Source organism: Numenius arquata, chromosome 9 (genome assembly GCF_964106895.1).
Source record: "Numenius arquata chromosome 9, bNumArq3.hap1.1, whole genome shotgun sequence".
NCBI lineage: Eukaryota > Metazoa > Chordata > Aves > Charadriiformes > Scolopacidae > Numenius > Numenius arquata.
The window spans coordinates 28,753,086-28,778,862 of record NC_133584.1 but is presented as its reverse complement, the minus strand read 5'-3'; the positions used below and the strand labels follow the sequence as shown (position 1 = coordinate 28,778,862).

The 25,777-nt window shown below is 43.7% G+C and overlaps 1 protein-coding gene across 5 annotated transcripts; it reads left to right on the top strand.

Annotated features, from left to right (window-relative positions):
- Positions 1–25,777, top strand: PAK2 (p21 (RAC1) activated kinase 2). Of its 5 annotated transcripts, XM_074154178.1 has the most exons (14): positions 1–211; positions 6,567–6,667; positions 7,892–8,042; positions 8,622–8,653; positions 8,990–9,097; positions 10,343–10,475; positions 11,274–11,337; positions 12,165–12,213; positions 14,228–14,340; positions 14,829–14,946; positions 16,791–16,890; positions 19,504–19,700; positions 20,253–20,390; positions 20,897–25,777. In XM_074154178.1, the coding sequence occupies exons 1-14, from the start codon at positions 25–27 to the stop codon at positions 20,981–20,983; spliced, it is 1,578 nt and encodes a 525-aa protein (XP_074010279.1). In that variant the 5' UTR covers positions 1–24; the 3' UTR covers positions 20,984–25,777. The 5 variants fall into 5 exon arrangements, with proteins under 5 accessions (XP_074010279.1, XP_074010278.1, XP_074010276.1 ...); XM_074154177.1 differs by lacking the exon at positions 8,622–8,653 and having other exon boundaries at positions 25–211; positions 7,892–8,098; positions 9,011–9,097; XM_074154175.1 differs by lacking the exon at positions 8,622–8,653 and having other exon boundaries at positions 25–211; positions 7,865–8,098; positions 9,011–9,097.

The window sequence follows — 25,777 nt, the reverse complement described above, 5'->3', positions numbered from 1 at the left end:
TGCTTTCACTAGCTATTGAGAACCATGTCTGGCCACGGAATACTGGAAGACAAGCCACCAGCTCCTCCCGTCCGGATGAGCAGTACTATCTTCAGCTCGGGGGGCAAAGACCTGTTGTCTGCCAACCACAACTTGAAACCCCTGCCCTCTGTACCAGAAGAGAGAAAACCTAGGAATAAAATACTCTACATATTCTCTAACACTGAAAAAGGTAAGATGCCTCTATTTTCCGAGGTTACTCATTATATTCCTTTACTCTTCTTGTAAGTTTTGGTAGCACTTTAAACATTGGAGTCCAGTGAGTCCAAGTGTAGAGGATGTGAGGAAGCATTGAAAGTTGGATATATGTGTTCAGTGAGCTGACATCTTTTTCTCTTTGCACTGGGATGTTTGAAGATGAAATGCTAAGTAAGAAAAATAGCTCACTGAGGGAAAACCACCACCTATTGCTTCTCATCTTTGCTGCCCACTTTAAAGTTCATCATCTTCTTCTCATCTTTGCTGCCCACATTTCCAAACAAGCCTAACGAATATTTGTGATTCCTGGGTATCATATTACTTACCGTTGTATGCGGATTTCTAGTTTAAACTGAGCATCCAGCTGTTCTGGACGTTACTTCGTGTTGATGACCATTTCTGTGGTACTTGAAAAAAAAAAAACAAACAACGTAGTGAAGAAATAGCGGGGAGGGTGCAGTGTGAATGAAGAGTTGAGGAAAAATTAAGTCCTTCTGTCTGTGTAACTGCACTGTTAGGGTTAATTACTAGTGGGGGAAAAAACCTGGATTGCTGTAAACAAGGATGATTTCTGAGAAAAAAAAAATTGCTGTAATGGAACTGGATTGTATTTGTGCTTTGCTTCTGTCCTCTTTTCTGTATGATGAATGTATGTCCAGCACTGGAGCCCTGATCCGGGTTCTCCAGGATGCCTTTATCCATGTACATCAAAACAGTGCATAGATATAAATATCTTCTAACATCTGCTATGGTAAAACCGCGCAGGGATTTATAAGCCTGACCTGAAACTGCTATGCATTTTATTAATCTCTACCAGCTAGCGTTTTTGTGATTGCTATTAAGATGTGTAAGGGGAAGACCCTGCTGCTCTTAATGTCTTCTCATCCTGCTGGTAGCTGGCGTGCTGGGCAGGACTGGTTCAGTCGTGCTGACCCAGGTTGGATTGTTTCAAGAGACTTTGCTCCTCTGGTTATTTATTCGCTTGGCAAAGTGTTTTCCCCAGGGCTGGTTTTCACCCTTGCTGGGCTGCGTGAGCGGTCCCTCCGCAGCCACCCCTCACCCTGGGAACACATGCTAGTGGCAGGATTCCCGCCATTCCCAATATCTGGCTTTCCATGATCTGGTGGAGTTTCTGATCTGAATGGCGGGTGTGTTTTCCTTTTCAGAGGATGGAAAGATTTGGCCAGTGTAGCTTTTGGAAGCAGAATAGTTATTTCACAAGGTCACGTATTGTGAAATAACTGTCCATGGCTGGATTACAGCAATAGAAGTGGGGAGTCTCTCTTCCTGGCACGAATAAGAGCCTTAAGGCTCTAAGGAGAACGTGAGAAGCTACAGGTTGGTGGCAGCACCCGAAGAGAGAGACTCTAGGCCTCTGAGGTTGGTGAAGGTGCTGAATCTGGGTGCTGTCAGTAGTGCCACCTATTTAGGACAGGTTCTAGCTTAGCCCTTAAATTCTGTGGAAACTAGTGTTTGACCATCGTATGGTTGGATATGGGAGGAAATGCCTAGAAATTGTCGCGGTGAGTGCTGCAAGAAAACCTGGTGGAGAGATCGGCTCTGTCCATCTTCAGACTAGGAGAATGGTCTAGGAGCTGGGATGGAACTTGTTGTTATGCTCTTGCGTTAGATGTTCATCAGAGCATTTGTGGCCCTTTTTTTACAGAGATATAATGCAGTAGAACGTAAAACCCACGTGAAGGAGGATCTTCCTTGCTCTGCATTAGTAACGCTGTGTAAGACTTGCTTGTGTTGTGAAATGAATTATGAATGCAAATGGGTGCAGCGCAGCTGGGGAGCTTTGTGATGGTTCATAGCGTCTTCACTTCTCCTTGGATGTTTCCTCTTTCCATCTTGACCGTGGGTTCGTTGCTGAAATAGCTGAGGAGGTCGTTGAAGACTTGTCTAAAGTTGTATTGGCTCATCTGAAATTGCTTTGGCATCCCATTACTTAAGCTTATTCAGACCCCTCTGTAAATACTGACGTGTACCAAATCTATGAGAATTAATCTGCATACTTGTTTAGCATGTGTCTGTGTACCTACTGGTATTTGGTGATGCAAACTAAAAATGGAAGAAAATATTTCTTCTGGGAAAAAATACATTCCAGAGAAAATGGTGTCAGTTTATGTTTTCTAGATGCTAAAAAGTATTTAAAGTGATGTCCTTGTGAAGAAAAGCAGAAGGTTTTACTGCATGGCAAGATAATGTGGTTAGGAAAAATGGTAATCGAATTCTCTAGCTTAAAGAAACTATCTGAAAGTTGTCTTTTTTTTTTTTTTTTTTTTAATTTGGAAAAACACTTGTTGATTGGTTGACCTGCAGCAAGGATAATATAAACATCCAAAGAAATGTTTTTTGTCCTCCAGACTGCAAAACTGGCTGTCAAATGTAAGCAGAATATAAATGACAATATTTGGATATTAGTTGTATTCATTAGCATGGCTGAGGCGCACCTCACCAGAAATGCCCATTTAAAAATAATTTATTTTTTAAACTCTGCTGCTGAGAAGCTTTACAGAAATACTAACTTCCTGCTTGGATTTTGAAGGTACATTGGGACTGTATGCAAAACAGTCTGTCAGCCCGGGGTAGAAGTTTTTTCATGGGAAAAACTTCTCCAGCCAGTGCCAAAGTTAACCAATTACTACACAAATGATAAATTCTCCTTTTCAGAAAGCGGAGGGATGCCTTTACCAGGAGATCCACAAGGCTGCTGTGAATAGAGTTGTTGTTACTGGATAACGCTGTTGGGCTCTGTTCAGCAGATCTCTGTCCATATCATCTCCGGATGATTCCTCCTGGCCAGCTTCATCCTATCTGTTGCCACAGCTCTGTCCCTGCCAGGTCCTCTCCGGAGGGATTTCTCTGGCTTAGGAGGTGGCGCTGGGGCCATGCTGTCCTTAGGAGGACATGCTGCAGACCATGAGGTTTAGCAAAGGCAGAGTTTCTGCCCCAAGTCTGAGCTGGTTCTGTGCTGAAATCTTCATAAGAGTTAGAAGGGGTTATTTAATGACCTAGTCATAGAGGGGCTCCCCCCCCCTCCCCCCCAGTTCCATTGTTTAGCATAAATGAGGTGATAGTTATCTTTTTACTAGAGTATTTAATTGCCATGAATTTCCTTGGCTAGACTTCTGAAGTCAAAAGAACCTGCGCGTGTTTTTGGAAAGCTTTAAAATAGTCCCCTAAACCAAGAAATGTTTGTCTTTGGGCAGAACTTATTAAAGGAGTTGCTGTGGGGCATTGCTGTGGGACCCGGGACGGTGCATGTGATGTGCCCAGGGCACATTTTGGTGTGGTTTTGGCTCGGTAACTTGGGGTGTAGCATCAGGAGCCACCGGCACCAGGCTGCTGGAAACACCGGAGGTTGGCTGGTGGGAAGCGCGGGGTCCTTGCGGATGGGGGTGTGGAGTACCTTGGGTGACGCCTTTGCTGAGTGCCTGTGGCTTCGGTTGGGGAAGAGGAGAGTCTAAATCTATTTGAGGCACTTTCTTAATCAGCCAGAGCAATTCTCTAATTTGCTGAATCCTTCTGAAGGACCTGCGTCTTCCCTCTCTGGGGAACAGGGGGCCTGGATGCTGCTGTTTCTGCGGGGCCGAGGGACCGTGTCTTAGATTTGTTTGCTGTTGGAAACCAGCTTTGCCCCTTGCTGAAGGGATTCCTGTTTAAATACTAAGCTGTGGCGTACAGACCTGATGGCGGTTGAAAAGCACTGTGGCCCTGTGGTGGCCTTGTTCGCAGAGCATCGAGAACCTCCTGCCAACAGATGACTCACGGGACTTGCCTCTTGACCGAAGGTCTCTGCTTGCGCTTCTTTGAAGTGCTGCTCCTGAGGGCAGAGAAGGGATTTTTTTCATCTTGCCTACCCTGCTAACAAGATGTGTGTATTTTTGGAAGAAGTGGGTTTATTTGTGCATCAGCACATGCTGGAGGGTTTGAGCACCAGCCTCTCTTCTCCCTTCACGTCAAGTGCTCTCCTCCCGAACAGGAACCTTCCTGAGGAATATAACTTTTTTTTTTCCCCCTTTCTTGTTTTCAAATAAACAACTGCAAGAGTTTGGGAAGAAACAGTACTTTCCTTAAAGATTTTCGCATAAGCAAGTTTCTCCTGTCCTGTGACCAAACAATGTTAATGAGAACATTTGACAGTCTGCTTGCTTTTTTGGCTCTGACCTGTGCAGCCATATTAAAGATATCCTGTTTATAATAGCCGTGTCTTTCCACTGCATTGTTCAGCTGGAGGCAGCCCACATGGCTTTTCGTTTGTAAGTATTGTCCTCGGCTCCCCGTCCTTCCTCTCCCGCCAGCGCGAGGGGATTTCAGACGGATCCTCTGGCCCTGAGCAGCACCATCTACGCTTACCCCGTGTTCTTTTTCTCTACTGAAACTACATGACTTAACGTGAATTTAAAAACAAAGCAAAAAAAAAAAAAAAGCAAAAAACCTCTTTTTTGGGGTTTGTGGTGTTTTTTTTTTTTTTTTTTTTGACATAAAATGGTAATGAAGTTAGATAGCAAAATGGTGTGCTGCTTCCCTTGGTGGTGATGAGCGCTGGGGCATTCTTCAGAATCACAGAATCTTCATGGTTGGAAGGACTTTTGAGATCATTGAGTCCAACCATACACACACACACACAAAACAATAAAAAAACCCCCACAAAACAAGACACCCAACCCAACAATCTTGGGCACTAGAGCATGCCCTGAAGTGCCATGCCTACACATTTCTTAAATACCTCCAGGGATGGTGACTCCACCACCTCCCTGGGCAGGCTGTTCCAGTGCCTGACCACCCTCTCAGTAAAGTAATTCTTCCTAATATCTAATCTAATCCTCCTCTGCCACAACTTCAGACCGTTTCCTCTGGTCCTGTCGTTATTCCCTTGGGAGAAGAGGCCAACACCCACCTCTCTACACCCTCCTTTCAGGGAGTTGTAGAGGGCATTGAGGTCTCCCCTCAGCTTCCTCTTCTCCAAACTAAACATGCCCAGTTCCCTCAGCCTCTCCTCATATGAGTTGTTCTCCAGACCCCTCACCAGCTTGGTGGCTCTCCTCTGGACACGCTCCAGCAGCTCAATGTCCTTCCTGTAGTGAGGGGCCTAGAACTGAACACAGCACTCGAGGTGAGGCCTCACCAGTGCCCAGTACGGAGGCACCATCACTGCCCTACTCCTGCTGGCCATGCTATTCCTGATACAGGCCAGGATGCCGTTGGCCTTCTTGGCCACCTGGGCACACTGCTGGCTCATGTTCAGCCCACAGTCGACCAACACCCCCAGGTCCTTTTCTGCTGGGCAGCTTTCCAGCCACTCTTCCCCAAGCCTGTAGCGTTGCCTGGGGCTATTGTGTTCTTGCTGGCTTTGTGCACGCTCTAATAAATGCAGCTGATTGAGCTCTGTGAGCCCAGGGACCTTCCCAGGATTACGCACAGGGTTCTCGTGGTATCGGGTCAGACACACTTTGTAGCCCTGTCTTTCAGCAGAGGGGCCGGGAGGTCAGGCCTTGAGCATCATCTCTCTGCCTGGAGAGTTTCTACCTTACTTTTTTGCAAGAACAAGAAAACAGGTTCCTGAACCCTCCCAAATTAACTCCCAGCCTTTTCTGAGTAAAGGGAACAGAATGGCGTGTTCTATATTTCGAGGTAATGACGAATTGTCTTCCATTTTTATTTATTTTCTCTTTGTCAGAAAAAAATAAAAAAACAAAACCCTAGAGCCCCAGGCATTGTAAAACATCTTATAAATTTAATTCAACTTAGGTTGGATTGTGCACATGGTCCTTCTCGTTACATGTTCCTGCTTCTTATTATGCTTGCTTTCTTTCTTTTTCCCCTTTAAATTAGGTAATTGCTCTGAGGCTATAAACTCTTATCTTCATCACAGGAAGTCCTAGTTTGCATTAATTACCTTGAATTGAAGCAGTGAGGCAACTGAGTTTTAACTGTCTTTAGGGTGAACTTGAGGTTGAGCTGAAGTTGTCTTTGGGATTGTTCTTAATCCGTATTAAAATGCCCTTTTTTGCATTGTAAACATTGTATGTGTTTAGGTCCCATATGCTCTACAGAGCTCAGTGTGCTCTGATGCTCTGAATCTCTTATTTGATGGGTGCCATAGTTTGAGTGATTTGAATGGAACGAGTTGATGGTTCTTAGAAGTCTATACCGACTTGAAAATATCAAATCACTGTGCTGCATATGCAAAGACCTTCCTCCAGTGAACAGAATAATGGTTACATTCATCCTAACTGTTGGAACGTTTGGATTGATTATAATAAATGGAGATAATAAGACTTTAAACCTTTGCTCAGCAGATATCTGAATGACTTTTTCAGGAAGCAAGAAGAAGGAAAAGGAAAGGCCAGAAATCTCCCCACCATCAGATTTTGAGCACACCATCCACGTTGGCTTCGATGCTGTCACTGGAGAGTTCACTGTAAGTTTACCTGCCCTGAAGATGCTCAGAACACAGCCGTGGGTCAGTGCTGTATGAAGCCGTTGTGGCGTTTTAGAATGAAGCGTGAGCTACTCTGCTCCGTTTCATCAAAGAAATAATTTCACTGTGTATTTTTACAGTGCGCAGAGTAATGAGACTGTGACCTGTTAGTGCTTCTGCAGTGTAAATGTCAGATCTAATTCTTGGTGTCACCTGGGAGAACCTTCCCTGGGAAACCCTCTTCAGTTTACTTTCATTAGGGGGTAACACTGGTTCTGTTGAGCGCCTGGGGATGTCGGTGGATAAGAAGGTCAACACACCCCAGCAATGTGCGCTGGCAGCCCAGAAAGCCCCCCACACCCTGGGCTGCATCCCTAGCAGTGTGGCCAGCAGGGCGAGGGAGGGAGTCTGCCCCTCTGCTCTGGGGAGACCCCCCCGCAGTGCTGCCTCCAGCTCTGGGGCCACCAACAGCAGGAGGACATGGAGCTGTTGGAGCGGGGCCAGAGGAGGCCACGGAGATGCTGGGGAGGGCTGGAGCCCCTCTGCTGTGAGGACAGGCTGAGAGAGTTGGGGGGGGTTCAACCTGGAGAAGAGAAGGCTCCGGGGAGACCTTAGAGCCCCTTCCAGTCCCTAAAGGGGCTCCAGGAAAGCTGGGGAGGGACTCTTGATCAGGGAGGGGAGCCATGGGATGAGGGGGAAGGGTTTTAAACTGAAAGAGGGAAGATTTTCTTCTAAGGAAGAAATTCTTTGCTGTGAGGGTGGTGAGAGCCTGGCCCCAGTTGCCCAGAGAAGCTGTGGCTGCCCCATCCCTGGAGGGGTTCAAGGCCAGGTTGGAGGGGGCTTTGAGCAACCTGGTCTGGTGGGAGGTGTCCCTGCCCAGGGCAGGGGGCTCAGAACGAGATGATCTTTAAGGTCCCTTCCAGCCCAAACCGTTCTATGATTCTGTGATTCCTCACATTTTAATACACCTGGAAGAGGTGGTGTCATGTAGGACAGGGGGCTGGAGCCCTTGAGTGCTTGAGATACTGAGCCATCAGGAGAGATTTCAGCTGTGACTCTATATGTGTTGTATCACCTATGGACATATGGCTCCCCATTAAATCATCCTACTTGTTCATGTGTTTAAGGATGTACACGTTACATATTTTCTAAAGAAATTTGTTCTCCTTTTTAAAAAAATCTCTAAAATACTAGAAGGATGCTCAAAATAGCCTATTTTTTCAGGGAATGCCAGAGCAATGGGCTCGGTTGCTGCAGACCTCAAATATCACGAAGCTAGAACAGAAGAAAAACCCCCAGGCAGTACTAGATGTGCTGAAATTCTACGATTCCAAAGACACAGCAAAACAGAAGTATCTGAGTTTTTCTGCTCCAGGTGAGATTCCAGTGCATGCAAGGCATATTGAAGGGGAGTCGGGTATTTGGAACACAGTCTTCCTCTCTTTCAGAATAGTAAATCAGATTCAATTGCTGAAAGAGCAAGCTACTTTTCAATGAGAAACACAAATATTTGAAGATGGATTTAAAACTTACTGGAAACTGGCGTTGTCCAGTTTATTTCCTGTTTTAAGTGGAGAGGGGAAGAGATGGAGCTGGATAATTGAGAGTAGCAGCCAAAATTAACGATCTGTGTTTGTGAAGCTGGGTCTCTGAGACTGTGATGAATTGGTTTTGTGCTGGAGACCTTGCTCCTCTGTCTGTGGCCAAAACAACTATCTGCAAACTTGATGTCACTATGTGGTGACATCAAAGATGCAAAATAAGTTGTGGCTCTTACGTCAGGAGATGGCAGGGGGGACGACACACAGAGAGAGTGACTGTCCTACAAACAGGTGCAGTTTTACCTAGGTTTTTTCTGAATGCTTTCTGAAAATAGCTTAGCAATAATGCTGTAAAGTTAACTTTTTATTATTGTGCTGATGATTTTATGTATTCTGCTATTTTTCCTATTTAGAAAAAGATGGTTTCCCTTCAGGAACACCAACGGTGAGTGTATTTACTGTTCTTTGTATCTTCTTAGGCACATACAAGTTCAGGTCTTCTTTATTTGTTATATACTGAGTCTTGCAGTATAAGGCAAAATGAGAATTTTTTGTGGAATAAAAACATAAATTGGGGCGTCAACAGAGCATATTTGACTGGAGCAATAGTATTTTATAATTTTAATCAAATGTGATAGGGCACTTAAACCACTCAACCAGTCCTTTTCTTTTGACATCAGTAAGAATTCTTTTATCTTTGTGGGGGGGAGCATGTCTTTAACACTGTAGGGGAGACAATTTTGTTTATTTACTTATTTTTTTACATTCGGTGAACATGTAGACCAATGCCAAAGGTTCAGAGCCATCAACAGCTGTGGTAGATGATGATGAGGATGATGAAGAAGCTCCTCCTCCTGTTATTGCTCCGCGGCCAGATCACACAAAATCGGTGAGCAGCTGTAAAGTTTCCAGTGCAGATCAGATTTCTCCGTTTTGTAGGAGTTTTTCTACTTCTGTTCTCTAGCAAAGTGTTTTATTTGTGAAATGAGCTGTTGTAAGTTTTAGGGAAAAGTTCTGGTTTTATTTGAGTTTGATAAGAAAACGCCTAATTTTGGATATCCATTGGATCAGAAATCCTGAAGTTCATGCTGGTTTGCTTGTTGGCTTGTGTTGAAGATACGTGGTTACGCCTGTCCTTCAACACAGGATGCCAGAAGGAGGCTTTTTTTAGTCCTAAAAGAGTACAGGTAGTTTCTGTAACTTTGCACAGTGCAGTGGTACAAGCATAGTGTGTTTGATTTTCTTTATTTTATTCAATTACAGAGTGCCTCACCAAATATACTATCTAACCCCAAACCAATTAAAATTTAAGATTTGAAAGCTTATTTCACTCACAAAATCATCAGCATTGCATGAGAAGTTAAACACTTAAGAAGTTGTTGTTTAAGTCATCCTGAACTACACACCTTGTTAATAATGTCCCAGGGTTCCCACTTACTCCAGGTTGTTCTTTTGACTGTGGTAGGTGTACATTTGGCCAGTCTGCTCACTTATTTTTGCTTCAGGAGTGCCAATGTGAATTGTGTGTATTTGTCAAGTGACACTGCTTTATAATTGCCCACTCTGGGTGCATGAACATATAAAATATGGCAGGTCTCCTGTTTGCTCTTTCTAGGGTAGCTGTGTATGTCTGTGCACAGCTCAGGAGGATATTAAAGCTCCAAGAAAATCCCCCAAATTTGGGGGCGACTGGGAAATTCCAAAAGCCTCATGCTGAAGCGTGAATCTTTGTCCTTTAGATCTTGGTTGATCCCGCTGTTAAATAGTGATTTCTGTTCTGTGAAACTTGGAAATTGCAGGGATGAAGTAAATAGATGGAAAGAGCCCCTCCTGTTAAGTAGCATGGGTTATAAAGAGTAAGCAAGTAGAAAACCCACTAAAAGTTTGTCTGTGAAAGCCTGAGTTAATCTCCTGGCATCCACAATGTCCAGGAGGTGCCCGGGTCGTTGTTTTGGAGGTCAGTGAGGTTGCCAGCATATGGGCTTACTGGACTTTAACGTTTCTCAGGTCTAATTTCTGCCTCCAACCTGTTACATAAAGTGGTGCTTAGGGATGTTTGAAGAACTGTGATTGTCTTCAGCTGAAGGTCAGTGATTGCAAAGAAAATGCTCAGGTAAATGATCTCTGTTAACAGATTTATACACGGTCTGTAATTGACCCCATCCCTGCATCAGCCGGTGACACTTCTGTTGACAATGCGATGAAACCAGGTGATAAGCAGAAAAAGAAGACCAAAATGTCGGATGAGGAGATCATGGAAAAACTACGTAGGTGTTTTTTTTTTTTTTTTTTTTTTTTTATTTCAGATAAACAAAGGCTTTAGGACTGGGGGAGGAATAATAAGTTTTTGCCCTTATCCTTACTTTTGTGTAAGGGTTGTATGAATATTGTGCTTGATGAATTTTGTGTTGGACAGTAGCTGAGAGCGTTGCAGTCAGAAGTTTTGCCAATTTATGTGATTCAGAGCCCTATTGGGTACAAAAAAAATTGTAGAATGGGGTGGTTTTTTTTTTTTTTGGATTTAAGTTCAGTTGTGATAACGTATGTATAATACAGCCATGATAACACAAAATAGTTTCTGCTGTTGCTTGTTCCATAATCATGTTGAAGGTAGTTTTTCACTGTATTAATGTTCCTGTCCTTAAGTCGAGATCTGGCTAGTTTCTAGCCTAGGCTAAGCTAATGGACTTGTCATAACCTGCTATGGGGTTTTGCTACATAGAAGACTATCATTAAATTGAGATAGTAGTGGGAAATAGCATGATCTGTCTCGTTAAGAGTAAAATCTAGCGTAATGATTGTCTGATGCGGGGCCATTTGCGACTGGAACTGCATCAGGAAGCTTTGTCTGTTCATGCAACCTTTGCTCCTTGAGCTGACCCACTCTTGGAGGTACCTTGGCCAAGCCAGCCCTACTGAAGGGGGACAGCAGGAGTTTTCAGCGTGAGCTGACAGAAGCGGTGTAACGCTGTGCTACAGTAGCAAAGAGCGTTTCCTGAAGCTGTGACTTCTCTAAGATTTTGTGTGAAAATGTTTTGTGGTGGTGGCTTTTTTTTTTTTTTTAGGCACTATTGTGAGCATAGGAGATCCCAAGAAAAAATACACCAGATATGAAAAAATTGGGCAGGGGTAAGTGTTCTCCCCAACTTTTATTTCCAGTGAGCCAGTGTTAAAAGCAGTGTACTGTTCTCTTTCTGATACTGTTGACTAGCCACAACTTACTGAAGCAGGCAGAAACGTTGGCTCTATTAAGCAATGATAAACAGATGGTGAAGGCTTTAGACGGTGGGAAATTTGGAATTGTGTCTTTTAATGCGAGAGCATAGCTCTGCAGCTTCCCTGCGGGTGCATCTGGTCCTCTCCTGCTGATATGTGTTCATCCCTTTTGTGATATGACTGCTGAATAGCCTGAGGGCATGTCAAAAGGTTTTCTGTGTGCTACACTAACGATGGTGCCTTAATCCGGGTTATTCTTCTGGTGATCCTCTGAATCCTTCCTAGAAAAAAAAGTATATAGAAATAAAAGCTGGAAAAGCCAGAACTTCTTATATGTGAGTGTGTATATATATATATATATATGCCTAATTCCTACTGTATACTTTCTAAATAGGTCTGTGTGCGTTTGGAGGGGGGTGATTTCCCCTGGGAGAATATGAAAAGTAGTAACCTGCTACAGGAAGGGCTGCCCAGCTTACCTTGTGGTGGGGAGCAGCACAAGTTCTGGGGGTGTGGACATCCTGAATGCAGGGGGCATAAGCGTATGTGAGATTAGCTTGGTTTGTGTGAACCAGCTGGCATTTCTACGATACCACTTGCTTTTAATAGCCCTTCTTCTTGAGAAAGCTCTTGCGACATTGAGAGCTGACACAATTTTGTGTTTGTAATTTGTCTCTTCACATGCGTGTTCGCTACAGATAGATGTGACTGTCTGTAATGTTTTTTCTTTTTCTTCACAGGGCTTCAGGTACAGTTTTCACAGCTATTGATGTGGCAACAGGGCAGGAGGTAAGATTTCTGTGTTCATTGCAGTGAAAATACTTTTTCTGTATAAATGTTCTTCTGTAGGTGGCCGAAATGATGTGATGAGATTTCTTTCTGTGGCTCCCATCTCTGCTATCACCTCCCAGAAGAATGTTTGTCATAGGAATTTGTAACAGTGTGTGCCTTGTTCTGTAGTAATCAGATGATGAAAGCTAAAAATAGTTTTGTCTTTCCAATGAAGAGGGAGTGAGGTATTCCAGAAATGGGGTTTGAAAACAGTTTATCCTTTAAGTGTTCTGGGCATGGGAGTCCTGCATTTTCAGAAATAAAGCTTTGTTTAGTCTGTGCACACTTGTTCTCTAGTCCCGTCCCAGGAGAGGTGATGGATGCGCCTATCTGTATGGAAGCAGCTTGCCCCGTATGATTCTTGGCTGTAGTCAGAATGCCTCCTCCACATCCTGCTCTCGGCTTTTACTCCTTGGTGCTTCCAAACCCACCTGGTGAAATCGATGACTTCAGCAGTACTCTGCATGCTTGTCATCCTGTGGTCATCTCTGGTTCCTAGGACTAAAATTCTAGGAATTATTTGCTTCTCTTTGAATTTATATTTCCTTAATTTTCCTTTAAGCATCCACAAGTAGCCATTCCATAGGTCACTGCCCTTTCAACAGTAACCACATTTAGCAGTACTGCAGTGGAGCACCTCATCTTGATAAACGGCAAGCCTTTCAATCGTTTTACTGTATTGTCTCTTAATTTGCTTTCTACGTATCGCAGTACTGCATGTTCTCTTAGAGACTGCAAACTAAATTTTGTAGCCTGGTTCCTTTCTCAGACCTCCCCTGTGTCTCATCAGGCAGGCGGGCTGACGGGAGCAGTCTCTGCCTTCGGGCCTTAAACGGCTGCAGTGCTGCGGCTTCCTCGGTGCTTGGGTCTGTTCAGTGGTAAGAAGAGAAGGCCAAAGGAGGATTTTATTACCATTTTCAACTCCCTAACGGGAAGGTGTAGGGAATATGGAGCTAGGCTCCTCTTCGAGCTACGCAATGACAGGACAAGAGGTAGCAGACAAAAATCGCCATAAGGGAAATTCTGGTTAGGTATTAGAAATTTTTTTTCCCCTCACAGTCAGGATGATCAAGTGTGGGACAGAGGTTGTGGAATATCTGCTCATTGAGATCTCCATTCAGAACTCGGTTGCACAGGACATTCAGCAACCTGCTCCATGTTGGCTGTGCTTTGAGCAAGGGATGGGACCAGCTGACCTCCAAAGGTCCCCTCTAATCTTAGTTATTTTGTGATTCTGTGCCACAAGTTCTTTTCTTTTAATGCCCTTGGCAATATGGTAACCATCATTTCTACAGGATTATATTGGTTCATGCGTTTGGTCTTGGACTCATGGGTAGGTTATCTTGTAAAACTCTGAACGGCCTCCTCAAAGTGTTGCAGCTAACATAACTGGGACAATTCTCCTCCATTTTAAAGACTGGAATACTTGTCCAGGAAATAAGCTAACCAGGATAAGATAGGTCTTTATCTTCCCTTCTCTCTGGGATAGTTCATTGGCTTAATTGCTTTGAGAGCACTTCCTTCTGCCTCCCAGCAGCATTCCTTGTACCCAAACATGACTTTGGTCAGAAGATAGAATAAGGAATTGCCTTGCCTTGCACTGGAAGGCTAATGCGGTCACTCTTAGTTGCTACAAGGTTCTCTTCTGCTTTAGGCCTGTTCATTTGAAATTGGGTGAGTATCTCTTTATCTCCTGAATGTATCCTTTGCTGTCTGTTCTGGCCTTTGTTACTGTTGTGGATCTTTTCAGCTGCAAGAGGATGACGTTGGCTATGGGTGCCAGTTGTATGCTCGTCAAGTTGTATACTTTTAAGTTGTATGCTAAAAAATAAGTAACTTGGCAGCTGCAGGCTGCGCTAAACTCCTTTAATCCTGTTACAGAATATCTTTGAGCTTTTTGCTGTATTAAGAATGTCTGAAAGGTTTTGATACTTGGGTTTGAATGATTGCTGTTTCATTTCGTCCTACTCAGGTTGCTATTAAACAGATAAACCTGCAGAAACAGCCCAAGAAGGAGTTGATTATTAATGAGATCTTGGTAATGAAGGAGCTGAAGAACCCCAACATAGTCAACTTCCTGGACAGGTAAATGCAGACAGATGGCCAATTCCTTCATCCCCAGGGGCTTCAAGAGGTTTTAACTTGATATACTCACACAGACCTGATTGTCTGTACCTAAGGGCCTCAGAAGGAAATGAGGCTGTGCTTCGACTGTCATCTGAAAAAAAAAAAGGTCGTTTGTTATAGGGAGTGATCTTGATGATTCAGTAAGGGGCCACTCTATCATGAATGCAGGGCTGCATGTGCATCGGTGGTGGATGAGAGCACAGCTGGAGCAATGCTTGCGTTGCGCATGAGAGATGCAGGGCATCATCCTGCCCGTTTAGGCAGTAAAAAGCACACAGCTTTTATTGTCAGCGTTTACATATCAGGCTGCCTTCCAGAGATTAACTTTCTTCACTGTTTGTCTTGAGCGCTTACGAATCATTTCACTGAGCAGCTCTTAATCAGTCATTTTTCAGTTCTCAATCTCTTGATGGCAGGCGGGCATGCTTTTCATTTTCTGTCTGTAGTTACCTCGTAGGAGATGAATTGTTTGTGGTGATGGAGTATCTAGCTGGAGGCTCGCTCACAGATGTGGTCACAGAAACATGTATGGATGAAGCACAGATTGCTGCTGTTTGCAGAGAGGTAAGTGTTATAGTTGATGGGTTGAGGAACGAGGTGCACTCAGTTCCCCTGGGTTTTATGGTACACTTATGTTAGGACTAATTGCAACAATTGCTGTTGGAGTCATTGAGTTAGGAAGAGTGAATGATACTGAGCAGAAATAAATATTAAAATGATAGAAACTAGCAAAATTGAGTTTACCTCATAAAACTGGGGGTTGGCAAGTTGCAACACGAACTATATTTTGAGCTAGGTGCTTGGGAATGTTAAGTGATGGAGCAGATAAAGATTTTGGTTTTGGTACCTGGGTTGTCTAGTCCTGCTGGCAATGTTAACAAAAAAGCTATTAATAACGCAGACTGAAGTTGAAGTAAGAGCAGTGAAGAAGTTCAGCAGCTGGAGAGAATGTCTTTTTTAACCTTGACTATCAAAGAATATTCAAAGGCACCAAAAAGAAAACTGACTATTCACGTATATAAGTAATGTAGAAAGTAGAGATGTGAACATATTTAAAAAAAAAAAAAAAAAAAAAGAAAAAAGCTTTGGAGTGTTTCCCAGAAGGAAAAAGGACAACCGTGCTTAGAGTGTGAAAATGAGTCTGATGAAACAGGAATACTTCAAGAAACATGTACTGAAATAAAGACGAACTTGATGCAGACTATCCCTTTCTCATTTTAGTAGTTTTCATAGTGTGTGAAGTCTATAGTTCTGTGACAGTTAAGTTCTCTTTATGCATTTCTCAGAAAAATAATTCTCCAGAAGACTGTAGTTAGAAGAATTTTAAGATTGTGGTAAGATTTTGAATGAAAGAGTTAAAAATAGCTGATGTCACAACTTATCAGTGGTTTCTGCCCTGAGTCAGAGTGCCAGCGTCCAGCTCAGGCTTGATTTATTATGGCAGAGAGAGAGGTAATTGTATTAGCTGCTGTGCAGGAGAAACTTAGGCTTTTAAAACCCCCATTTGACTACATCAACATGACGTCTGCTTGGGATGACTCACCGAGAGGGAGGGGATGGAAAGCAAACTTGTACATTAACATGTATGGACAGGTAATGGTTTCCTGAGAAACCAGAGCTGGAAGCAAAGTATCGAAAGTAACTATTTACTGTAACAATAATTAACTTTTCTGAGGAAAAAGTCTAATACTGAACTATTGTGCTTCATCAAAATTCTCCTGCTATGTTAGATGCACTTCATTCTGCAAATCAGTGCCACTTTGAATAGCAAATGAAAACACAAAAAAACTCACTGGGGACTACGTCCGTGCCAAGTTGCAAATGGGAAATGTTCTGCTTATATTAAAAGAGAAAAATCTTATTTTTTTCCCCTTTTATTCTCAAGTAGCAAAAGTAAATGTCATAATGTTTTTAGGTAGAAACTCGGTGTGAAAGGTTTTAATCTAAAAGCAGTGCAAAACCAGTATTAGTGACTTCATAATGAAGATGGTTGAAAGCTTTCACTGTAGAAGTTGCTTGTTGAGAATGAAGTCTAATCAGCTCCTCTTGGTGGGACTTCAGGCTAAAAAGCTCTCACATAGACCTTTATGGTTCCTCTGTAGTATTTAGGAGAGGTACCAAAATTAACATCTGGGATTTTTGAGAGCATCTTGGGTGATGAGGAGTTTAGTTTATGGGTTTGTTAAGATAGCAGGGAAACTCCATGGTTAAATGCTTTTTGACCTCATGAGATCTGGAGAGTATCTTTTAGCACAAGAGCTTCCTCTGCTGGTTATTTTAAATAATACCTGTTACATTTTTGCGCTCAGCACTTGCTGAGGGCGTAAGCATTGCTTTGGAATTTGTGTTCACATACACAAGTTGTGTTTCCATATGCTGAATATTATTTTCTTTTTCCTCCCATCCAGTGCTTGCAAGCACTTGAGTTCCTACACGCCAACCAGGTCATCCACAGAGACATTAAGAGCGACAACGTGCTGTTAGGAATGGATGGATCAGTTAAACTAAGTGAGTTCCGGACAATTGTTTCAAGGTTCCGTTTTCCCTTTCCCAGTAAACTTTGACTTGGAGAGTGTAAACTGGTAGAAAGAGAGTTGGCAGGGAAATCAGAGGTGCGTTTTTATTGCCTATGAGTAATAGAAATTCATTCTGTGTTATGAAATGTATAACTCGCAGGTAGCAGGTATCGAAATTCTGAGGGCCCTAAGACTAAGGCTGCGAACGCGTGAGGCCGGAAGGTTGTTGAAGCAAACCCATTGCCACATGCGCACGTTGATAAATGTGAAGTAACTGGCACCATGCAGTGAAGCAAAGATGCAAACGATTGGAAGAGAAAAGTTGCAGCTAACTTCAGTTGCTTCATTAGTCTCTTCAGGTTGTTATGACTTGCTTGTAATGGCCGCTAACAAGAACGTTGTACATTATTAACCATTTATATTGCAGTCTAATGCTGCGCCTCTACTGGGTCTCCTTTTCTTGGACTGAAAGTGTAACACACTTTCTTTAATATAATCATGAAATGGCAAACGAAACTACTTGCTTTTCAGGTAATTGTCATGCATGCACAGACTTGTGTACAGACAGTCGGTTTTTGGTGTGTGTAAACGTGTGTGGCAATAAAAAAATGTGAAACCACATGAAGAAGCTGTCAGGACTGTTGAGAGAGAGAAGTGCATTATCTGACTTCTTGGTATGTAGGAATGCGCGAAGCATAAAGCGCCCAAAGAGTTAAGGGATGTAAGGGATGGTGTTTTTACAGCTGGGTAGGAATTTGAAACACCATGAAAACACATCTGAGCAATATTCCTTACTCTAGATGGTTTGCAGTCTCATATTGGTTATGAAATGGAGTGTGAAAAAAGATTACAAGCAACCTGATTTGCTTACCAGCATTGGTAGGTGCACTGCTTGCTTGCATAGGAGGCTTTAGTATTTTTTTAAAGAGGGTGATGTGTTTGTGCACAAACTGTGTGGATTCGGAGGCTGAAGATGAGCGAATAGTTACAGTGGAGGATGTGGCTGGGAAGAGTTAGCTGGAGAAGGCTCAAAAATATAAGAGCTGTCAAAGCAGAGAGGCGAAAGGCAGGGTTAGCAGCCTGTGTAAAGAAGCATCATCCCCAGGAGATTGGACGAAGATGAGGAGGAAGGAGACAGGAGAGAACAGGAGCTAGCTGTAAAAATGCCCTATCTGAAGGGGAGGTAAGGTAATCAGCGCTGAGACTAGCCCTTCTGTGGCTTCTAGCAGCTGTTTAGGGTGCAGGGTGGAAGAAGTCGCACCTTCTTTTCAGTCTCTTCCCTGTCTCTGGAAGAATGTGGTTATTGGGAGGAGACTGGCGGCAGCAGAAGTGAGAGATACCGGTCTGCCTGTCACCACTACATGCCTCCACACACTCCGGGTTGGTGAAACCGAGTTCTACATCTTGCCTGTCTTTCCTCTCCTTGCTGGTGGCATGATGCTGAGGGCCTCATTGGTAGGTCAGGAGACAGACCCTGCTGCTGCTTTTCTGGCATGTTCATTGAAATGAGCTGTGCCTTGAGTTGAGTATGACACCTCGATAAAGGCCAAGAAGTGCTGGCGAGGAACTCAGTGGCTGCTATAGTTTTGACTTTTTTCTTTTTTCTTTTTCTTTTTTTTTTTCAGGCAGCATCTTGTCAGTTGGGATGGGGGTAGTTCTTTGTTAAATTGTCCTCGGTACAACTTGGCATTTTCATGACTGTGTCTCTTTTGTCGGCACTGTGTGGCATAACACTTTCAAAATTGACTCAAAATTTTACGTTCTCGTTCTTTCTCTCTTTCTCTCTCTCTTTCTCTCTCAAACTTAGTGTCAATGATAAGGTAATATCTGTCTCCTGCCTTAACTGTGTTCTTATTGATGCTATACGTGCCTGGGAAGTGGGAGTGCTGCAGCTGGATAAAGTAACATGATGGAACATGCATTGCTGCTGCACCTGAAGGCTATAGGAATAGGTGACTTTCCTTGTTTTCTTGAGTGTGGTTGTTCTCTTTAGTAGTTACCTTGTGGAAAGGTTTGTTTGTCCAGGTTCCTTCTGCTGAGTACAGTAGCACTTCACTTATCCTAGGCCTTGTTTCCATGTCTCTTGTCAGCTGTAGTACCTGTATTTGATGGATAAATTGCTGTGGAATGTTGGAACTGAGTAGCTGCACAAATTAAATCTGTTTAGCAGGGCAGAAGCCGTGGTTTGTGGATTTGTGTTTTCTAGAGCCGGCTGTACAACATGCCATGCACAGAACACTTGTCTTCTGTGTTCTGCTTCATGACTTCTTTTTGGCTGCTACCAGTCTAGGAATCTTGAAGACTGGGCAAAATACCATTCTTCTGCAGGGTAATACTTGTGTTGCTTTTCCAGAGGACAAAAAGCCTTATCTTCATTCTACGGAAATCTGCCCTTCTTAAACACCTTCAGGTTTTGTATCGATCTTGCACGTTGGCTTTTGTATTATGGCGAATATAGTGGGGGGAAGGAAAAAAAAAGGAGACACTCCAAAGCCCCTCAAGTGTGGAGGAGTAAAATGTATGTGTAGTAACAGAGAAGTCTTGTAGGAAGCCCACTGACTTGGGGTGCACCAATTTAACTTCTTAAAATTCTGTTATCCTACAGCCGACTTTGGTTTCTGTGCTCAGATCACCCCAGAGCAGAGCAAGCGCAGCACTATGGTTGGGACTCCGTACTGGATGGCTCCTGAAGTGGTCACGCGGAAAGCGTACGGCCCTAAAGTGGATATCTGGTCTCTGGGCATCATGGCTATCGAGATGGTGGAAGGAGAACCCCCGTACCTCAATGAAAACCCCCTGAGGGTAAGAAGCCCAGATGTGGCTAGAACTGTTTGTGGGTATTTACCACGGAAAACATATGGGTGTTTTCAGTGATTGTTCATTAATAGTACCTACGTTAAAAAGAAAATGAAATAGAAAAGGCAACAAGCGTCAGCAGTGCAAGACAGTTTCTCCAAAAGGAAGACAGCCGTCTTGAATTTGCCATCAGCCCTACCCTGAATTTTTCTGTTTAGAAGATGATTGCCTGCTTGTAACTAAATCATTGGACTTTGAACGCAGTCTTCCCTGCTAGTTTAGGGAAAGTAAATCCATTAGGTTATGAAAAATGCTGCTTGTGTCAGGGGCTGGTATTTCCTTTGCCAAGGTATCTATTGCCAAAAGATTTCGAATGTTACTTTGCAAGAATAGGTCACGACTGCGTAGAATTGTGGCATTCTTACTTTGTCATCTCATCAGGGAGAGAAGCAGGCTGTAGAGCCCTTTCTCATCTAGACTAAGGGATTGCCGCTAGGCAGGTCAGTTGGGCATCTTTTAAAGATTTGGCTTGGTTATACAATATTCTTCATTTTACAGGCTTTATATTTGATAGCAACTAATGGCACGCCAGAGCTGCAGAACCCCGAGAAACTGTCCCCAATATTCCGGGATTTCTTGAACCGATGCTTGGAGATGGATGTAGAGAAAAGAGGATCAGCCAAAGAATTGCTACAGGTGAGAATCAGGTTCTCAGTAGTGTGAGATACAGGAGCCACGAGTAAGGTCAGCCTGTGATAAACCGCACTGTAGACCGGCACTCTCTCTTGTGGGTTTTCTTCTGAGGAATCTAGTGAAGAGCAGTTGGTAGGAGCTACAGTCATCGAAGATTGTAATTTGTACCCCAAAGTCTTTCCATCAGTAATCTGTGCCTTCATTCTGCCACTGCTAAAGCACCCAACAACTTATGGATTTACTGTAATGGAGTGAAGTGAGCAGACTGGCCCCGAGAAAAGATATTTGAGCAGGAAACCTCTTTATAGTGAATCACTGGAAAAGGAAAGGCCGAGGCTCTTTTGGGGTGAGGAGGAACGATTATCAGGCTTTGAGGTGCTCTGGATCTATCCCTTCAGGAGCTGGGCATTGATAGCATTTGCCTTGTTTTTCAATGTAGACATATGGCTTCTACTGGCTTTTTAAACTGCCTCTTTCACGAATTTACTGTGTTTCTCTCTTCCTGGCAGCATCCCTTCCTGAAACTGGCCAAACCTCTGTCTAGCTTGACGCCACTGATCTTGGCAGCCAAAGAAGCAATGAAGAGTAACCGCTAACATTACTGCCACAGCCTTCATCCTTTTTTTTTTTTTTTGTTTGTTTGTATTTTACAAATCTTTATAATATATGAAATTGTTACACTTCTGGGGGGAGGGAAGGGGAAGGGGGGAAAACGTCTGCAAAAGGGAAGAAACTCATCCAGAAGACACCCAAAATGAATTGTGGTGACTCTAGTGATCCCTCTCTGGGGTCCAGAAGGAATTGAGGACTGAATTACTGGCCGCCTTTTTTTTTTTTTTTTGCAGACAGCCCAGAAATGCCACTTATGTGCCCGGGGTTTTAAGGGTTTTTAACGACTTCGCTGTCGCAGCTCCCATTCATTGTACCCTTCTGGGTACTTTCAATACTTGAATGACAGATTCAAGCTTTCAGAGAGCAGTACTAATTTTACCTGCTGATCTCTTTCACTCTCCTCTTCCTCCCCTCTACCTATTTACTTTTAAGCCCCGCTAGTAAGCTCCTGTATGACTAGATTCATGGCAAGTGTGACAAATGTGAAGGTACATCTTGCCCCTCTTTTTTTTTTTTATGAATTAGCTGTTACTGTACTGTAGAATTGACAACTTGGCTACTTAAGAAATCGTAATGTATTGAGATGTGTTTTGCTTTTTAAGATGAATATGGAGAGAGGGGGAAGAGAAGTATTCAGCTGTTTCTCATATGCCTGTGCTCTGTGGACTTTTAATCAAAGATGTGGCCTCTTTGTAGAAACTTAGTGATTGGTCAAGTCTTTGGATGTCGGTTTATGGATATGTAGGTAGGGGTCAGATACTTTATTTATGGTCGAATGATCAGCTATAGTCAGGGCAAGAAAAAAAATTCCAGCTCTCTTCCTGTCTGCTCTTTTTTCCCTATTAGACTTGCTGGCCAGATGCTTAAGGGGTAATGTGCTTGGTGCTTGGTGGTTCACAAACATGTATCTGTGCTCTGACTTGGGCTTTGGAAGTTATGCTGGTGCCTTTGACTTTTTTATTTTACGTTTCCCTTCTTTGTATCAAATACATTTTTGTATATGTTGTAATTTTTTTTTCCCCCAAGCAAATAATGCATCAACCTCTATGGAATTGTCAGAGTTTAAGTATTAGAGCTATTTTTTCCAATTTTGTATGTGCTCCATTTGTACTAATGAAATCAGAAGAACAAATAATCAGATCTGAGGACACTGAAGATACAGGAATTTTTAAATATGCTTCAAACAGAAGATATTGAACACCTGGAAATGCCAAAGTGCTGTTCTGAGAAGACGAAAGCTGGGGGGGAGAACGGTGCCATCAGACGTCCATGGGGCTTATTTGACTGGTTAGTCCAAGGCTGAGGAGATGCCATGTGTCACACCAATCCTTCCTCGCTAAGGACGTTGTACCAGCAAGAATGGCTGACGTCTAACAGTCAACGCAAGAAAAAGTGCCTCCCTCTGACGGACAGTGAGCAACTTGAGTGGTTGAGTTCTTGGGGTGTCACCAGGGGCAAGTGTAGAAGAGCCTGTGCCCTGGGTTCTTCTAGTGCTACAGTCTGTGCACTTCAGCTTTCCCAGCAGTTTAACGAAGAGCCAACTGTAGTTACAATGTGCCAAACGATTCTGTGAAAGAATAACCGTTACTTTAGTGTGATTTTATTGTATTCCCAGCGGGGCAGGACCTGGGACAGATAGGGTTATGGCTGGGTATGGACGGAGGACCCTGGATAAAACTTTTTTGCACACTTTTTACAAACATTGCTAGCAGAAGATAGAAGTCATTTTCAGCTAATTTTGGTATTTGTAGAGCGATAGAGATGATTATGTTTCGGGGACTGGTAGCCAAGGTATGACAAAACCAACTTCCAGCTGCGAGGGGCTGGCCAGGACAGCGGGGCCTGTTTGTGTTGGTGATGGAGGGACGTGGGACAAGGGTCTCGCAGCGTCTGCTGCGACTCGTTGGCTTCCAGGAGCTGGCATGGTACCAGCAGGACTCCTGGTTGTGCAGGGCACTGCGGTGGCGCAGGGCAGCTCATGTTCTGCTCTTGCGTGGTAGGAAATATTTACATTGGTTAAATTATGTTAACTGCTCCATCAGACGAACAAATCCTTCTAGCTTTAAGTGTAGGAATAGTTAGGGTTTTAAATTGGAGGAAGTGTCTTATTCCAGGCAAGTAAATCTAGATGCATTTCCCAGGCAAAATGTATTTACGAGCCATGGACACTGCAGTGACGGCGATGCCCCGGTTTGAGTGCTCCCTGATCAAATGAAGTAGCGAGGAGGCTTGGCTGAGAAAAAACAACCTGTCGTACCAATGATTCCCTCTTTGTCCATTGCTGGCAATGGACTTTGTGAAACTCCTTGTGCCAGAGTTAAACTGGGAGCTTTTCTTTCTTTCTTCTATCCTTTTTTTTTTTTTTTTTATGGCACAATCTAGACAGTAAGATAACTTGCCATAAATTTAGTTGTTTTTTTTTTTAAATAGAAAAACAAGAAATCCTGAGTAATTTTAACTTATTGGTTCACTTTTATTGATGAATGAGAGTGGTTTAAAACATATGTTACAAAATTTGTCCAATTTAGTGTACTTAGGAGATGATTTCCAAACTTTCAGCCATCTTAGCACACAAAACTTGGCCCAATCCAGAAGTTACCGAACCCGTATCTCGGCGCTTGCTGTGTGACCTGGAATGGTGGTTAGCTCTGAAGTTGAGAAGTGTCCACATCTCCCCTTCCCCAGGCAGCAGTTGCTTTGTTGGGGGGGAGGTTTTTCAACTCCCTGCTGCCAGGAACGGGGGCCAGAGGTGGAGCTGGTGGAGGAGGAGAGCCAGGAGAAGGTTGCTGGACTGTGCTTTTGTATCTTAGTGGGTCATGCATCACTTTCCTAACGATGTCAGCGAGATCAAAAAATGCCAGCTGTGTTTTTTTTTTTTTTCCCCTTAAGGGAGCAGATGAGCATCTCTAAGAGTTGCTGCGGGGCTGTTTGACTCTGCTCTATTGCCGGCGCAGCCAGGGACCAGCTGGAGTCTGAGTAGATGATGCTGAGGGAAGGATTGCATCTGAAAAGGCCGGGATTTGCTCTCTCTTGGGTGCCAGCTCAAGGTCCTGAGTCAGATTCCCATCAAATATGCACGTGATACGTGTGAAGTGTGATGTACGGTGGTGTGGTTAGTTGGGCAGATGGAGCTGGGCAGCAAGAGTGCAGGGCATGTGTGACTCCTGGGATTTTCTTGTTATCATAGAATAAACCAAAGTTTTCATCAAGAGCAACTGTGGTGCTGGGAATGTGCACTTTGACCTGCCTTAGGTGTTAACGAGACTAATTGTAGGCTTCCCCCTGGCTCTCCCGGTGCAAGGAGGTGCAAAAGGAGTGGCCAGAGCAGATGGGAGAGGCTGGGTCCCTCTGTCAGAGGGGATGGTGGGTGGCTGGGGGGGGGGCAGGAGGTTGATCAGGGTCTCTCCAGCTAGAGTTGAATAAATAAATGTCTCTGGTTCATTTTTCCCTCTGTTCCTCACGCTGTCAATGGAAATGGAAGTAGGTGCAAGCTTTCTTTTTATTTTTTTAACTGTCTTCAGATTTTAATGTTGCCTTTTTGTGTAATTTAATCCCATTATGTTATTTAATTGTTACTGCAATATTAACTACTGTATTTGTTGACTTTGTTTAATAACTGTTCTTTCAGGGCTAGAAATAAACTTTTAAAAAACATTTTGGTTTTTTCCCCTTTCCCCATCATGAGTTTATACCTTTTAAGATGAGAGTAGCTGAACAGAGTCCACGTTTAGATGTCTTAATGAGATTACCAGAATGTATTTGTTTGTAATTAAGCTTCTCATGAATGCTTTAATTATGATGGATATCATTTTATCCTGTGTTAGCCCGTCCTGTTTCTTTTAAAATTTGATTACTCCTCAGTGTCTGTACCAACCTGGTGATAACTGCAAGCTTTCCTCGCCGCCACGCACCCGCAAAACGCTCCAGATGACCGACGGGAGGAGAGCAGCTCCGAAACGCCCTGTTCACCTGCCGTGGAAGAGAGATTCCCCGCTCTTCTTGTGAAGGGAGCAAAGCAAAGACCAGCCTAGTTCGTTACCATCGCCTCTTCCACCGCTCGTTTGCTGTGAGGTAGCCTTTTGGTAGCAACTGGGGTGGGACTGATGGGCCAGTAAACTGCGACTGTGGCAATGTCATGATGTTCCAGTAACTATTCCCAACAAGACTGCTTTATTTTGCACCGTGAATATCATCCGGTATCCTGCATATAAACATTTAGGGCACAGGAGAGGGGGGAATGATGTGTCCTGGTGCCTGCTTGGAAGAGGCTGCTGCGGGTCCTGCCCTGTCCCCGCCGATCAGCGTTTGGCCGGCGGAGCTGCACGGGGCGAGGACTCGGGGTGAGATCGACAGTGCCTGTTGGAGGCTGCGGAGACTCACTCCCTGTTTTTCATCCAAACTACAGAAATGCCGTAGCGTGTTGGCGTGGCAGCCTGGCTAAAGAAAAGGACATCGAAACAAATTTACTTTGGGGTTGGGACCGGTTCAGTTGAAATCCAGATGAAGCGTCTGGCTTGGTTGTGAATGTCGAGGACTCACCATGTGGTGTGTTTCCCATCTGTTATTGGGAAATCATCTCTTCCCCTTCCTTGCGTGTTGTACAAGCTTTGCTCAGACCACTGACAAAGGGAAATGAAGAAACCACTCGTCTTCAGAAGCCTTTTCAACCAGACATGAGAATGTTATTTTGCACAAAGCACTGTCTCTTCAGGTTAATTAATTTGTTGTAGTATCCTTGTCTTTATATATAATTGACCCTTTATGCATTTAAACTGATG